Here is a 13,505-nt window from a genome sequence, read left to right as displayed (position 1 = left end):
ATGGGGCCAGTGTGGCTACAGACTTGTAGGGTAGGAGATGAGCTCAACAGCAATCTGGAGCCAGATCTTATTAAATTTTATGAGCCAGAAGAAGTAGTTTCTTTTTTATTCTGAATGTGATAAAAATCCACTGAAGAAATTTAAGGAGAAAAATGGCTATGGTCCTATTTTGTTTTTAAAAGATCATTCTAGCTGCTGTAAGGAAGAAAGAGAGGAACCCTAGTGATCAGTTCAGTGGCCACTGCAATAGAATAGACAAGTAAACATGGTGGCTTGGAATGGTGTGGCAACAAGGGAAATGGAGAGAATGAGGAAATTTTGGAGTATTCTTGAAAGTAGAGTTGGCTGACCTTACTGATGGTTTGATGTCAAGTAAATAGTCTAGAGTTTGGCAGAGAGGCTGGGGCTTGGGTCATGTGAAATTATAGATGACCATGGGAGATTGCCTTGGGAGTAATAGGGAGAGAGAAGGACACTGAACCATGGGCACACCAACATTTAGAGGTCAGAAAGAGGAGAGGACCTAGCAGAGAACATCAAAAAGGAATGGCCAGTGAGGAAGGAGGAAATGCAAGAGAACAAGGTATCTCTAAAACCTGGAAAAGAATGTCATGGAAAAAGGAGCTTCAGTTGTATCTATGGTCTCAATCACTTCTGGGAACTCAAATAAGACATGACAGAGTGACGTTGGGTTTGGCAACATAAAATTTATTAGTGATCTTTGTAAGAACAGATGCATCAGAGTGGTGGGGGCAACAATCCAGAGGATAGGATGAGGAGATAAAGAAAGCAGAGAAGCTGAAGGGAAAAAGAAAAGCAAGGCAGTAGTTGAAGGAAGCTCTGGAGACCGGAGAGGGTATTGTTTTTTTAAGATAGGACATGTTTTATCATATTGATGCTGAGGGAGTGTCTGGAAGAGAGCAGGAAGAAGGTCTGGGAAGCGATGGAAAGTAATTTTGGAAGGAACATTTTGGAGCAGCAAAGGAAGATTGCTGATTAGGGCTTAGTACATTTGAGATTTATTACCATTAATTTAAATGATACCAGTCATCCTGATGGGTTTTTCATCAGATGTCTGGGTACAGGCATAGAATAAGTACATAGTAGGATTTAAAAAGGGATAGAGCTTTGCGAGGCGAGTCAAGGGAGCTATGGAACTATGGTGATTTCAATAGATATGGTTATATGGATCATGGATTCTAAACTGGGTAAGGAAGGAAGTGAAGTCATGAGGGAGGTTATGGAGAATGAACAAGGGGTAGAGTCACTGAACTGAAGGTCTTGGCAAGATGGAAGAATTGCTGAGTTGTAGCATCAGAGGTGATGAGCTAAACATGGGATGCCTGAGGTAAGGCTTTCAGAGGTAGCACAGTTTTGATGATGACAAACCTAAAGAGTAGGTAGTTTAGGATGATTGAAGGAAAAAGCATTGGAGGTGCGGAAGTAAAAACTGAGGAGGCCAATATAATGAAGGCCCCAAAGCCATTTCACATAGTATTTGAGTAAAATTGATGAGAAAATTTGGCCATTTCAAAACATCTGTTATTCAGGTTGTTTACTTTAAGTTGCTGTAGACTCAGAGTTGATTTATTATCAGACTGAAGTTTGGTTCCAGGATTAGGATGATGCTTTTAAAGAATGGTCAAGTGCATTTCTGTTAAAAACAAACACAAGAAAAAGAACCAACCAGACTTTCATTATAATAGGATGACAGGTTTCATGACCATATGGTTGAACCTAAATGTGTTTATGATGCTCTCCAGAAAACATGACAGATGGTTAAGAGCCACAGAATGAACAAAAGGAGTGTATGGATCAAACATCTTAGTAATAGCAATGACAAACTGAATACTTAGCAGTAGGCTTTCCACAGAAGACAAAAGACTAAAACCACTGGAATTCTGTCTTGCTCTTTAAGTGAAAACTAAATTTGCCTTAAAATGTTAACTGTTCCTGAAAATCTCAATTTTCAACTAAAAGGAGAGAAAGCTAATTTGTGTTTATAATTTCCCTTTGAACTTCTTGTTTTTTTAGAAATGATTTCTCCATTTCTAAGTGTGTGCCATGTTTCTATTTTACATTCTTTTTCAGTCTTGAGTTTACTCCTTGCTGTTTCATTATTACTTAAAATCTAGGATGATTTTGCTAGAGGAATGTTACCTAATGATTCATTTTCTGCTTAACTTCATTCACAAGGGTCTACCCGTTAGCATGTAAATTTTGATGGGGCTGCTGGGCCAGTTTCATTTTGGCATCAGTGCTAACAAAGCTGATAAAGGGTTCAGTTGGTACCATCTGGGAGTTTGCTTTGTGATGTCACAGCTGACACTAGAAATTAGATTGAGAAAACTAATTAATTTCCCACAATATATTTTAGATATGGAAAAAGAAAAGCCCTTCAGGGTGCTAACAATATTTCCTAGAGATAAGAACATATTTTCTAGTGTATATTAATGATCCATCCTCATTTTTCCGGCTGCCAGCCTCATGATCTGATAGTGACTTGGATGGGGAACAGAGGACATTCTTATTAAGCTGCTGGTTCTGACCAGAGCACCAAATAAAAATCATCTTATCGAATTAGTCGAGCTACTTTTTCAATCAGAGTGAATAATAAAAATAGCCCATACCCACTGAATACTTCTTCTGTGCCAGGCACTGCTGTGAGTGCTTTCCATGTATCAACCCATTTCACCCTACCTAGAAGATAGATGTTATTATAACCCCCCAGTAATACACAATAACTAGTGGCAGATCTGGGATTCAAATTTAGGTGACTCTAGAGTTCATAATCTTAATTACCATAGCATGGTAATTTCTTCTATGACAGTAAATATTTGTATGCAACAGGGGGTTGGTAAACTATGGTCTGTGGTCCAAAACCAGCAGCCACTTTTTTTTCAATAACAGATCTATTGAAATATAATTGAAATACCATAAAATTCACTCTTTTAAGGTATAAAATTCAATCATTGTTAGTGATTTCAAAAAGTTCTGTAACAAGCACCACTATCTAATTCTGGTAAATTTGCATCACCCGAACAAGAAACCCCATATACATTAACAGTCATTCTCCATCCGCTCCTTCTCGCCTTCCCTGGCAACCACTTACCTACTTCCTATCATTATGAGTTTGTCTATTTTGGACATTCCGTATAAATGAAATAATTCAATGTATGTCCTTTGTGACAGGCTTCTCAGCATAAAGTGTTCAAGGTTTTTCCATGTTTTTTCATGTATCATTACTTCATTCCTTTTTATAGCCAAATAACAACTTGATTGTATGGATATACCACATTTTGTTTATCCATTCATCAGTTGATGACATTTGAGTTGTTTCTACTTTTGAGCTGTTATGAATAATGCTGCTATGAACACTGTGTACAGATATTTGTATGGACTTGTGTTTCAGTTTTCTTATGTTTATACGTACAAGTGGAATTGCTGAAATTTCTGGGTAACTCTAGATTTATTTTTTGAGGAACTGCCAAACATTCCATCAGCAATATATGAGTTTCAATTTCTCCACACCCTTATCTTACTTCCCATTTGTTTTTATTACAGCCACCCTAGTGGGTGTGAAGTGGTATCTTATTGTGGTTTTGATTTGCATTTCTGGTTCATGACTAATGATGTTGAGCATTGCTTTGTGTGCTTATTGGTTATTCTTAAATCTTCTTTGAAGAAATGTGTATTCAGTCCTTTGCCCATTTTATTTATTTTTTTAATGTTCTCTTTTAGAGTTTATTTATTTTGAGAGAAAGAGAGCTTGCAAGCACGAGTGGGGGAGGGGCAGAGAAAGAGAGAGGGAGAGAAAGAATCCCAAGCAGACTCTTCACTGTTAGTACAGAGCCCAATGCAGAGCTTGATCTCACGAATTGTGAGATCACGACCTGAGCCAAAATCAAGAGTCTAAGGCTTAACTGGCTGAGTCACCCAGGCCCCCCTCAATCCTTTACCCATTTTAAAGTAGAGTTATTTACTTTTATATTGTTGAGTTGTAAAAACTTGTTATATATCCTAGGTACAAGTCCCTTATCAATATAGGATTTGCACATTTTTTCTCCCATTCTATTTTTTTTTCTTGATTGTGTCCTTTGAGGCACAAAAATTGTACTTTTAGTATCATATGTAAAAAAAAACCACTTCCTAATTCAAAGTTATAAAGATTTACTCTTATGTTTTGTTTTAAGGGTTTTATAGGTATAGCTCTTACATTTAGAATCTGTAAGTCAATTTGAGGAGTATTGCCCTATTTACTATATTAAGTTTTCTGGTCCATGAACATGGAATGTCTTTGTATTTATTTAGGTCTTTCTTTTGACAGTGTTTGGTAGTTTTTACTGTGCAAGTTTTACACTTCTTTTGTTCAATTTATTCCTAAGTATTTTATTCCTTTTGATGCAACTGTTAAAGGAATGGTTTTCTTAATTTCACTTTCAGATTTTTCATTGCTAATGTATAGAAATACAATTGATTTATAAAAATTTATCTTGTATCTTGCAAACTTGCTAAACTTGTTTATTATTTCTAATAGTTTTTTAGTGGTTTCCTTAGGATTTTCTATATATAACATCATGTCATCTGAAAATGGAGATAGTTTCACTTCCTCATTTTCAATCTGGATACTTTTTATTACTTTTTCTTGCCTAATTGCCCTAATGAGAAGCTCAGGTATGATGTTGAATAGAACCGGTGAGAATGGACATCATTATTTTGTTCTTGATCTTGGGGGGAAAGAATCCTGCCTTTCACTATTACATATGAGGTTAGTTGTGGGTTTTTACAGATGCCCCTTATCAGTTTGTGGAAGTTTCCTTCTATTTCTAGTTTGTTGAGTTTTTTAAATTATTAAAGGAGGTTGGATTTTGCCAAATGCTTCACTGAAGCTTTTGAGATGATTGATCATGTGGTTTCATCCTTCGTCCTTTATTAATGTGAGTATTACATTAATTTTTTATATTGAATCAACTTGGATATATGGGATAAATCCCATCTAGTAAGGGTGTATAATGTTTTATACATTGTTGGATTCTGTTTCTCCCCATCTAACCTTAGCAGGGGTCGGGGAACCAAGGCCACTGATTTCATTAGTCACTGGATCACATCTCCCACAGTTCATGTAGAATTCCTGATTTGTCATGGGAAGCCAGGAGGGAAGATGTCAAAGAATGACTGGTTTGAACATCAAGGCTCCCAGCACTGTGGGGTGACTCACCAACCATTCCCTTGCATCGCATTTCTCCCCTATATAATTTCTGTTTACAATAGAATGACAGATCAAAGTTTAATGTCTATAATATAATATCTATAAATTGGTAACAAACACAGAAAACACAATTTAAAAATCGAAAAAGTATGTAACTAATTTACAAAAAGATAAATATTTAATAAGTATGTTTTTAAAAATCTCAACATCACTAGTAAGTAGGGAAATCCAAGTTAAAGCAAGAGTTATATTATTTTTTACTCAAAAGATTTACAAAAAGTTTTAAAAAGAGTGATACCACCTGCTGCAGGCCAAAAGACAGGAACTCTCCTACAGTGATAGTGGGTATGGGAACTGCTACAGTAGGACAATACTGTATTTCATCAAATCTAAGATAGCAATTGTAAGACTGTCTAGTCAATTTAGGCTGCTATAACAAAAATCCCATAGACTGGGTGGCTTGAACAACATTCATTTCTCTGCTTGGGAACTGGGAATTCCAAGACTAGGTGCTGTAGATGAGGTGTCTGGTAAGAGCCTGTTCCCTGTTTCTGTACCCTCACATGATAGGAGGGATAGGAAAACTCTCTGGGGTCTCTTTACAAGGTCACAAGTCCCATTCATGAAGGCTCCAGCCTCGTGACCTAATAACCTCCCGAAGGCACCACTTCCTAATACTATCATGATGGAAATTATATTTCAACATATGAATTTTGAATGGACACAAACATTCAGTCTATAGCAAAGATGTACCATTATCTTATCAAAGGAAGAGAATAATGCCAATTGAACAATGATACAATACTTTCTTCTCTTTGATTATTAGATGCATCCTGATCTTAAAGACATTAAATGTGAATGATAAAATATGGCATATGATAATACTAATTAAAATTAGAATTAAACAAACCCTTTTACCAATCAGTCCTACCCTGTGGAATCTATGCTGCAGAAATAAAATTGCAGCTAAGCAAGGGTGATATTTAAAATATTTAACAGCCAATATGGTACAAATGCCTACCAATCAGAACAAGACAACAATCAAAACAGACACCAATAGGCCTGCCTCTAACATTCTCAGGTCCTGAGCAACAGTATAAGTGGAAGCTTTTATACCAGATGTTGAAATACTTAAAAGTGAAAAAAAAAAAACAAGCTAAAAAAATCATTAAATAAAATATGTTCTCTCACCATACTTTGACAAATATGCCTTCATGACAACCTAGAAGAACCGGTTTAGATGTAAAAATGTTGCCTTCGTTGGAGTTCTAAGTCAGACCATTGTAGCATAGGGAAGGTAGCCTCCCACCTTCAACCTGTGGCTCGTGACTCACTCCATTTTCTTCCTACCTACAGCCTGATCCTTCACCAAGAGGAGTGTTACATACGTATATGGATACCTTGCTGGCACAACCAAGCTCTGTTTATACCTTCAGCCCCTTGGCTACCCCTCAGGCCTATGGGGTGGCATGCAGTGGTGGCATAAGTTACCCTCAAGTGGATGGACATAGGAAAATGAGCCATGTAGCTCTGTTATTAGAGTCAATACTTTTGGGTAGGGAATTGCAGCATCTTAGATATCAAAATAGTCTAATAGAAGGTCACAGATTACAACTGGGCACATCTTTCAGCCACAGACTCCTTGCCACACAGGGAGGAACACAACTGGAGAAGGACCAGAGCATTGCCTTCTAGTATGGGACACCAGTCTAAAGCCAATACAGCTGGCCAGTATACTTTTCTAGCAACTACAAGTTGACTATTAGTCCCTCAGAAAAGCAGTGAAATACATGCCAAAATATTTATTGCATTTTTTAAAGCTTTTATTTTTAAGTAATCACTACATCCAATGTGGGACTCAAACTTACAATCCAGAGATCAAGAGTCCCATGCTCTACCAACTGAGCCAGCCAGGCACCCCTGTCTGTTGCATTTATTGTTAGTGGGAAAGAAAAAATGGGAGACAATTTGAATTCATTCTGCTATATCCCTACTATGGAATGATATTAAGCTATTAAAAATAATAAGTGTGGTTAAGCAGTACTAAGTGTGGTTTAAAACAAGTAAGTTTTAGTGAAATGTTTATAGCTATAATTCCAACATCAACAAAAAATCCATATATATGTTTATTGCCATCTATCTGCTGCATGATGGCAGGACTTACCCTATAATGTTAGAGGAGGAGGGTATAAGATAGTGGTGAAATTGCAGTTAAATGGGAGATGTGCATGGCATAATGTTAAGTGAAAATATAAAATGTAGAATATAAAATTGTTTTATATCACAAAAATAGATAAAAATTTAACGTATATATGAAAAAGGACTGAAATATAATATAGACAAATTAAAACATTGATTTAACTATGTGCCAGAAATGTGGGCGACTTCTGTTCTGAATTTATGTTTACATTTATGTTTATTGTTTTTGCAATAAAGTTTTTAAAAAGAAAAGATGCTTGAATGCACAACAGGAACTAGGAGGTAAATATTAGTCATTCTATTTTGTGGTAGGTTAATACCGCTCATTAGCACAAGCTCCAAGTTTCAAAGTTAGAGAGGAATGAAGAAAACTTGGAGATGTTCCAGTAAAACCACAGATACGTTAAGAATTGAGAAACACATCCTTTTTGTAAGAGTAAAAGACAACCTAAATAGTTTAAGGTTACCTTGAACTGTAAACTATGGAGATTTGAGTCAGTAATTTCTCATATCCTTTCAGTTCTAACAATTTTTTGTTTTTAGACTAGATCTGTTGGTCAACAGAGTAACTGCCAACTGCCTGTAACATCTGAAGCAGAAAACTAGGAATTTGCATACGCTGGGAAATAAACATGATTGGAGGCTGACTGTGCCATTAGTCGTTCCACCGAAAGAATTTCTTCCAGACAGAAGAGATTAAGATGTGCTCTTCCTCTTCTGAGCAAGAAAATACGTGGGTTTTAACTGCTGCATGACAAATTTAGGGTCATGAAGAACGGGGAAAATGTAGAGCTAATAAAGAAGTGATGGATACAAGACCGATTGTAAAGTCCCTTTACTGGAGACTTTCAGAATTAAGGCTGTCACTCATCATGACAGGATAGTGTTAGAGAGATGTCAGTTGGCCAATACGCTCCATAGCTCAGAAGTCTTTCAAGCACTACATGTACAGCCATCTCCACCAGCTTGTTGTTTCATGGGTGCTCAAACACATTTATTTCCCCTCACCCTTGAACAATCTATTGTAGCTATGATATTCAATAGCATCAAAATTCATCCTGCGTCCCCAGGCTGAAAACCAGACAGACATCCTTGACTCTTCCCTCTCCTTTGCTATAATTATACAATGGGTTATGAAGTTCTGTTCCTTCTGTGCCTTCTAAAAATTTAAAAAAAAAATTTTTTTTAATACTTCTGTGCCTTTTAAATGTCTTTTGGACCAATTACCTCATTTCCTTATCCAGTACTCCTGTTTCAGACCCTCATCAAAGGACACTTAGATTACTGAAATAACATCCTAATAAGCTCCTTGCCTGCAGTCTTGCCCTTCTTCAATCTTTTTTCAAAATTGCTGCCAAAATCTATACTTTTTAAAAGTCAAGCTCTTTAGCCTGAACCACCTGCCCATCTCTTCATCTTCCTTTTCCATCACTCGTACAGCTCAGCCACCCTACACTATAGGCATTTTGGAAAGGACTGAAGTCCTCCCCTTCGCATATATTGCTGCCTTCATATGTGTTAGTCCTCTTACCTCCCCTTTTATGCCTGTTGGATTCAACTTTCCAAACCTCAGTCAAATGTCACTTCTCAAATGTCTCCTAAAGTTTTACCTGAAAGACAAAAGGCAGAAATAATTGTTTCTTTCCCTGTTTCTGAGGCACTGCGCATACGCCAGTAGCAGTGGTTGATCATATCACTTACCATTGTAATGATGTGATTATACGTATGATGAAGATGAAATATTCTTGTGTCAATGCTCCTCACTCCCCATCTCCTCCCTGCCACGTGCCAAAGAACAGTTTGGGTTGGCCTAATTCTGGGTCTTTTCTGGTGCTTTAAAAACAGGCATGGAAAGGGCTTGGGAGGATTAGCATATGAAAGCCTCTGGGTAATAATCAAAATCTCTAAATATGGGGAATTGAATCGGGACTCCTTTAATATTCTTTGAGAAACATAAATAAATATCGGAATATTGTGCCTCTCACACAGAGATAAGCCACATTGAGCCCTGGGATTATTTAGGTCATGCATGTATCTGTTGCTTCCTTTTCTAGGTCATGTCTATTTCTCCAGTACCTAAGACAGTGCCTGAATTACTTAATAAGTGAATGTATGAATGTGCATGAGTATGTCGTATTTGGCTCCTTCCAACAAAATGTCCCAGTTTTCCAAATTAGCATTAATGAACATTTCCAGATGGTGTCACTTTGCTTATGCTCAAACACTAGAGGTCCTCAAGGCCAGGCCAACAGCTGAGAGGAGTGCCCACAGGCTGGAACATAAGCAGAGGGGCCTGTGCTCTGGATGGAAGGCCAAATCGAAGTGAGACAAGTGTGGCAATGAGAGAATAGTTATTAATGCGATGCCAAGAGAAAGGCAAGCCAACGGCTTAAGATGAACACAAGCTGTGAGATCAGTGGCCAGGAGACATCCAAGGATGATGTCCCAGTTCAAGGTGCCAAATGAAGGAAATATGTTCAGAGATCTGAGAAAGGGATATTCTTCAGAATGTGTCTTTGAATGGGGCAGGTGCAGCTATTGAAAGACACTGGAACACCCTGTGTATCCCCTCTTTCATACTCCTCTCCCACTGAACAGGCCAGTCCAGAGTATCCAAGGCAAGCTTTATAGTGGCAAAAACTGCTGGTGCCCTACCATAAATCATGTTTATATCCTGGTGCTGTACTGGTAGTCACAGTACTCTACACTGTCACATACTTGCAGGGAAAAATAATGATGCAGTAAAAGTTATCTCTGAAGTAAGACACAATCTCCCTGGTTTCCCACTTTTCCAGCCTGTTGGGAGCAAAATGGAGTCTCTCATGTCAAGCAGGAGCCTGTGTCAAGCAATGACACAAGTAGTTAAAGGTGAGAGATATCACCAGGACCAGCATCAGCTGGCACCCAGAACTGATAACAAGCAGAAGCAGTGGAGGTCTGCAGGGGCCCAAGACCAATGAAATCCCTTTAAAAAGGGGAGGATTTTTGCAGCAAACTGTCAGACTCTTCAGACACGACCAAAGGCTCTGCCCAATGGATTCCCGAATAGAATTGAGATCCTCCACTGCTTGCACTTAATAAGCAGTAGGTGCCAAGAGCTGACCTGGACCAGACTGAGGCCTTATCTCTACTGCACGCCCACAGACTGATTTTGCTTTTGGTTCATTACTTCCCAGACCCTTGTGTTATCTTGTTTGTTATGTGGTTTGTCTTATGGTCTGCTTTGTGTGCTGTGTAAGAAGACAAGTTTAATCACATGGTGAAATGTCATGGAGTTTGGAATCCTGAACCTGCTTTATAATGGTGGTCAACTTTGCTTTATGACTGGATAAAGCTGACGTTGTGAAAAGACACAATTCATTTGTGCATCTTCATGGCATATTTATGACACAGCCAATGGCCTTCTGTGGAACCGATTCCTGGGACAATTTCAGTAGGAACCTTGAAGAAAATTCAGTGTTCTCAATCAATGAGCTCCATTTCCACATTTGGTCTTTTCTATCCTTTCATAGTTACTTTTCCTCTTGGGATAAGTCTTTTAAGTTGCCATTGACTTAATCTAGGAAACAACGTAAGACTGTGAGAATTATTTTCCAGATACTTAATCTCAACACTTTTTATCTATTAATTTTTTTAATATAGATAATTCTGTTTGTAGGATCAGCTTTTATTGCCATTGTATAAAATTGAGTCCTATGTTGTTTATTGCATATAATTATATGCATAGTTTTTTAAAGATCTAATTTTTGATGATTTAAAGCAGGCACTAGTATCTTGTTTCAGCAAATATTTTTTATTCTTGAACACTCTCCAGTCCCCACTTTGAAAAAATTAACAGAATTGCACATTTTCTTTGTCTTTTCTTTCTCTTTTTTTAAACAGCAACCCAGGCTGTTAACCCTTCAAGATCCATGGGTCAGCTGCATAACAGAAGCCCTGAAGGAGCAGTTAGGAATCGGAAGGTGCCTTACACCAGCCACCCAATGCAAAGGGGTTTACTCCGCTGGAAGCTGCAAGGCCTGTGGTGGGGGATGGGAGAGGTTTTCTTCGCCCTCCCCCCTTGGGAATTACACTCTGTCTTCTTACTGGGAGCAAGGTATTGGAAACTCCCCTTCCACCTAAAAACAGAAAACAAGGGTGTTTTCTGTGGGAATTAGAACTAGGTAGTATTTCCAGAGCTCTTTGGAATTCTTTCAGGAAAAATGTTGTAAGAACACAAATTATTTCTTTTATTGTTAAATTAAGTTCCTATCATCAATAACTCTCCAAGGGGAGCTTATTTTTTTTTTAATTGAAAGTAACAATGCTGTGAATCACTAACAAGAGAACTTTGCTGTGCAAAGAAGGAAGAGTCAAAAGCATGCAAAATCAGCCTCTGAATAAATTACCTCTGTCCCCCATTTTCCATCACATGTTATGGTCTGCCTGTTGGACAAAAGTGAGAGGGGAGAGGGTGGATGTAAAAGTAGGAGAAATAATTCAAAATGTAAGCCCCAAAGTTCTCATTGAAAGGGAAGGGAGAAACCATGTGTGGTGTGGAGACAAAGAGACATTCCTGATGGAAGGGAAGTCTACTAATGTGGGAAGGAAAAATAAATCCTGTTCTGAGTTATAAGACAAAGAGGAAGTAAAGAAGTGGAAACTCGGGAATGAATGTGAAAAGAATTTGGTCATATTTTGAAATGAGCTCTGGGCTGTACAAAATTAAAGTACCCTGCTTTGCAGACCAACACTAAGGAAATAGTGTTCTAACTTGTTTCATTATCCAGTTTATGTCATCTGTGAAGAATTAGCTCTAGGAACCCTATGTTGACTAATTTATACTATTTAGTTATTCTTAAATGAATAGCTAATGACAATCCAGTTGTGGGGATATAATGATCGGTACCTCCTTTTATTTGCTACAACTACCTGCTTCCAAAGATGGATTCTATTTGGACGTCTCCATGTCCTTCTAACCTAAGCATGCATAATAAACAGTTTGGACACTCACCAATTTTCTAATTGATGTGGAGAACAAAGAAAAAAGAAAAAATTAAATTAAACTTCCTTACAACGTACATCCCACTGACAAGTCCTTGAGACAGGCAGAGCAACTCTAGGAACTCAACTGCCTCCATGTTAATACTTTGCTAAGGGCAAAAGGCAATCTTAGCTTAACATGATCCTGACCTCCTGAATCTTTAAGTCTCTTTTAACATATAAAAATTCCTTTAGAAACTTCCTTTATTTCTAACCCCGAAGATATATGTTAACAATCAGCCTCCAAGCATAGGGCCCCCTGATATACATCTGAAGGGTCTCATGATTAAAGTTTACTAAACAGTAATAAATGACCTTTTCCTAACAACAGCTAGCCCCTCAAGGTCCTGGAAACCTTGCTTCCAAATTCCTAGAGACTTACACTAGGCCTAGCCCCCTCCCAACTTAAAGTACATTATCAGTCACCCATCACAACCTCAGTGCAACTCTTTCTGCCCACGGGCCCTGTCCCTAAAACCACTTTTTTTGCATCTAAGGTATCTCAAGAATCCTTTCTTGACTGTTTGCTCTGAACTGCAACATTTCCATATCATCATCAATCTCAACGAAAGACCCAGTTTCCTGGATTATATCCTCTCCTGCCCATCCTTCCCCACCTTATTCTTTTTCTATACCAGCTTTTCTCAAAACATGATTTGCAGACCCTTGACATCCCAGTGACCCTTTGAAGGACTTCCTGAGTTAAAAAGTTTTTCATAATAATTCTAAGATTACCTGCCTATTTCACTAATGGTGCAAAACAAGTTTTATAGCAGGTAAAACTGCCATTGTCTTAGCACCAATGTCAGTGTGATGGAACTATACTGGCTGTCGCTATACATATACTGGCACTAAAAAAAAAAAAAATGATGAAGTAAAAGTTATCAATTTTATTGAACTTCAGTCCTTAAAGCTATGAAAATAGGCTTGGAGCACTTGTGCTGCATGTTCAAGTATGGCCAGAGCACTGTTGCATTGAGCTGCTAGCTGAATCAGCGACTTTTTCACGGAAAACCATTTTTACTCAAATATACAGCTGATGAGATGACTGTGATTACTCAGACTTGGGTATTTG

At 37.9% G+C, this 13,505-nt stretch overlaps 1 protein-coding gene across 3 annotated transcripts in view; it reads left to right on the top strand.

The window, feature by feature from the left end:
* The window catches only part of ANKRD44 (ankyrin repeat domain 44), a 227,656-nt gene extending 215,244 nt beyond the window's left edge, over positions 1 to 12,412 (top strand). The window contains exon 28 of one of the 3 annotated variants that reach the window (XM_015543192.2): positions 11,291 to 12,412. In XM_015543192.2, coding sequence (XP_015398678.2) covers positions 11,291 to 11,565 — 275 coding nt within the window. In that variant the 3' untranslated portion in view covers positions 11,566 to 12,412. Of the gene's footprint in view, positions 1 to 7,951; positions 8,195 to 11,290 lie in introns of those variants that run through there. The other 2 variants (XM_015543193.2, XM_042994983.1) reach the window with 2 other exon arrangements.
* Positions 12,413 to 13,505: the final 1,093 nt, after the last annotated feature.

This window comes from Panthera tigris, chromosome C1, assembly GCF_018350195.1.
Source record: "Panthera tigris isolate Pti1 chromosome C1, P.tigris_Pti1_mat1.1, whole genome shotgun sequence".
Lineage (NCBI taxonomy): Eukaryota > Metazoa > Chordata > Mammalia > Carnivora > Felidae > Panthera > Panthera tigris.
The sequence above is the reverse complement of the archived record's forward strand: the minus strand, read 5'-3'. Positions and strand labels throughout refer to the sequence as shown.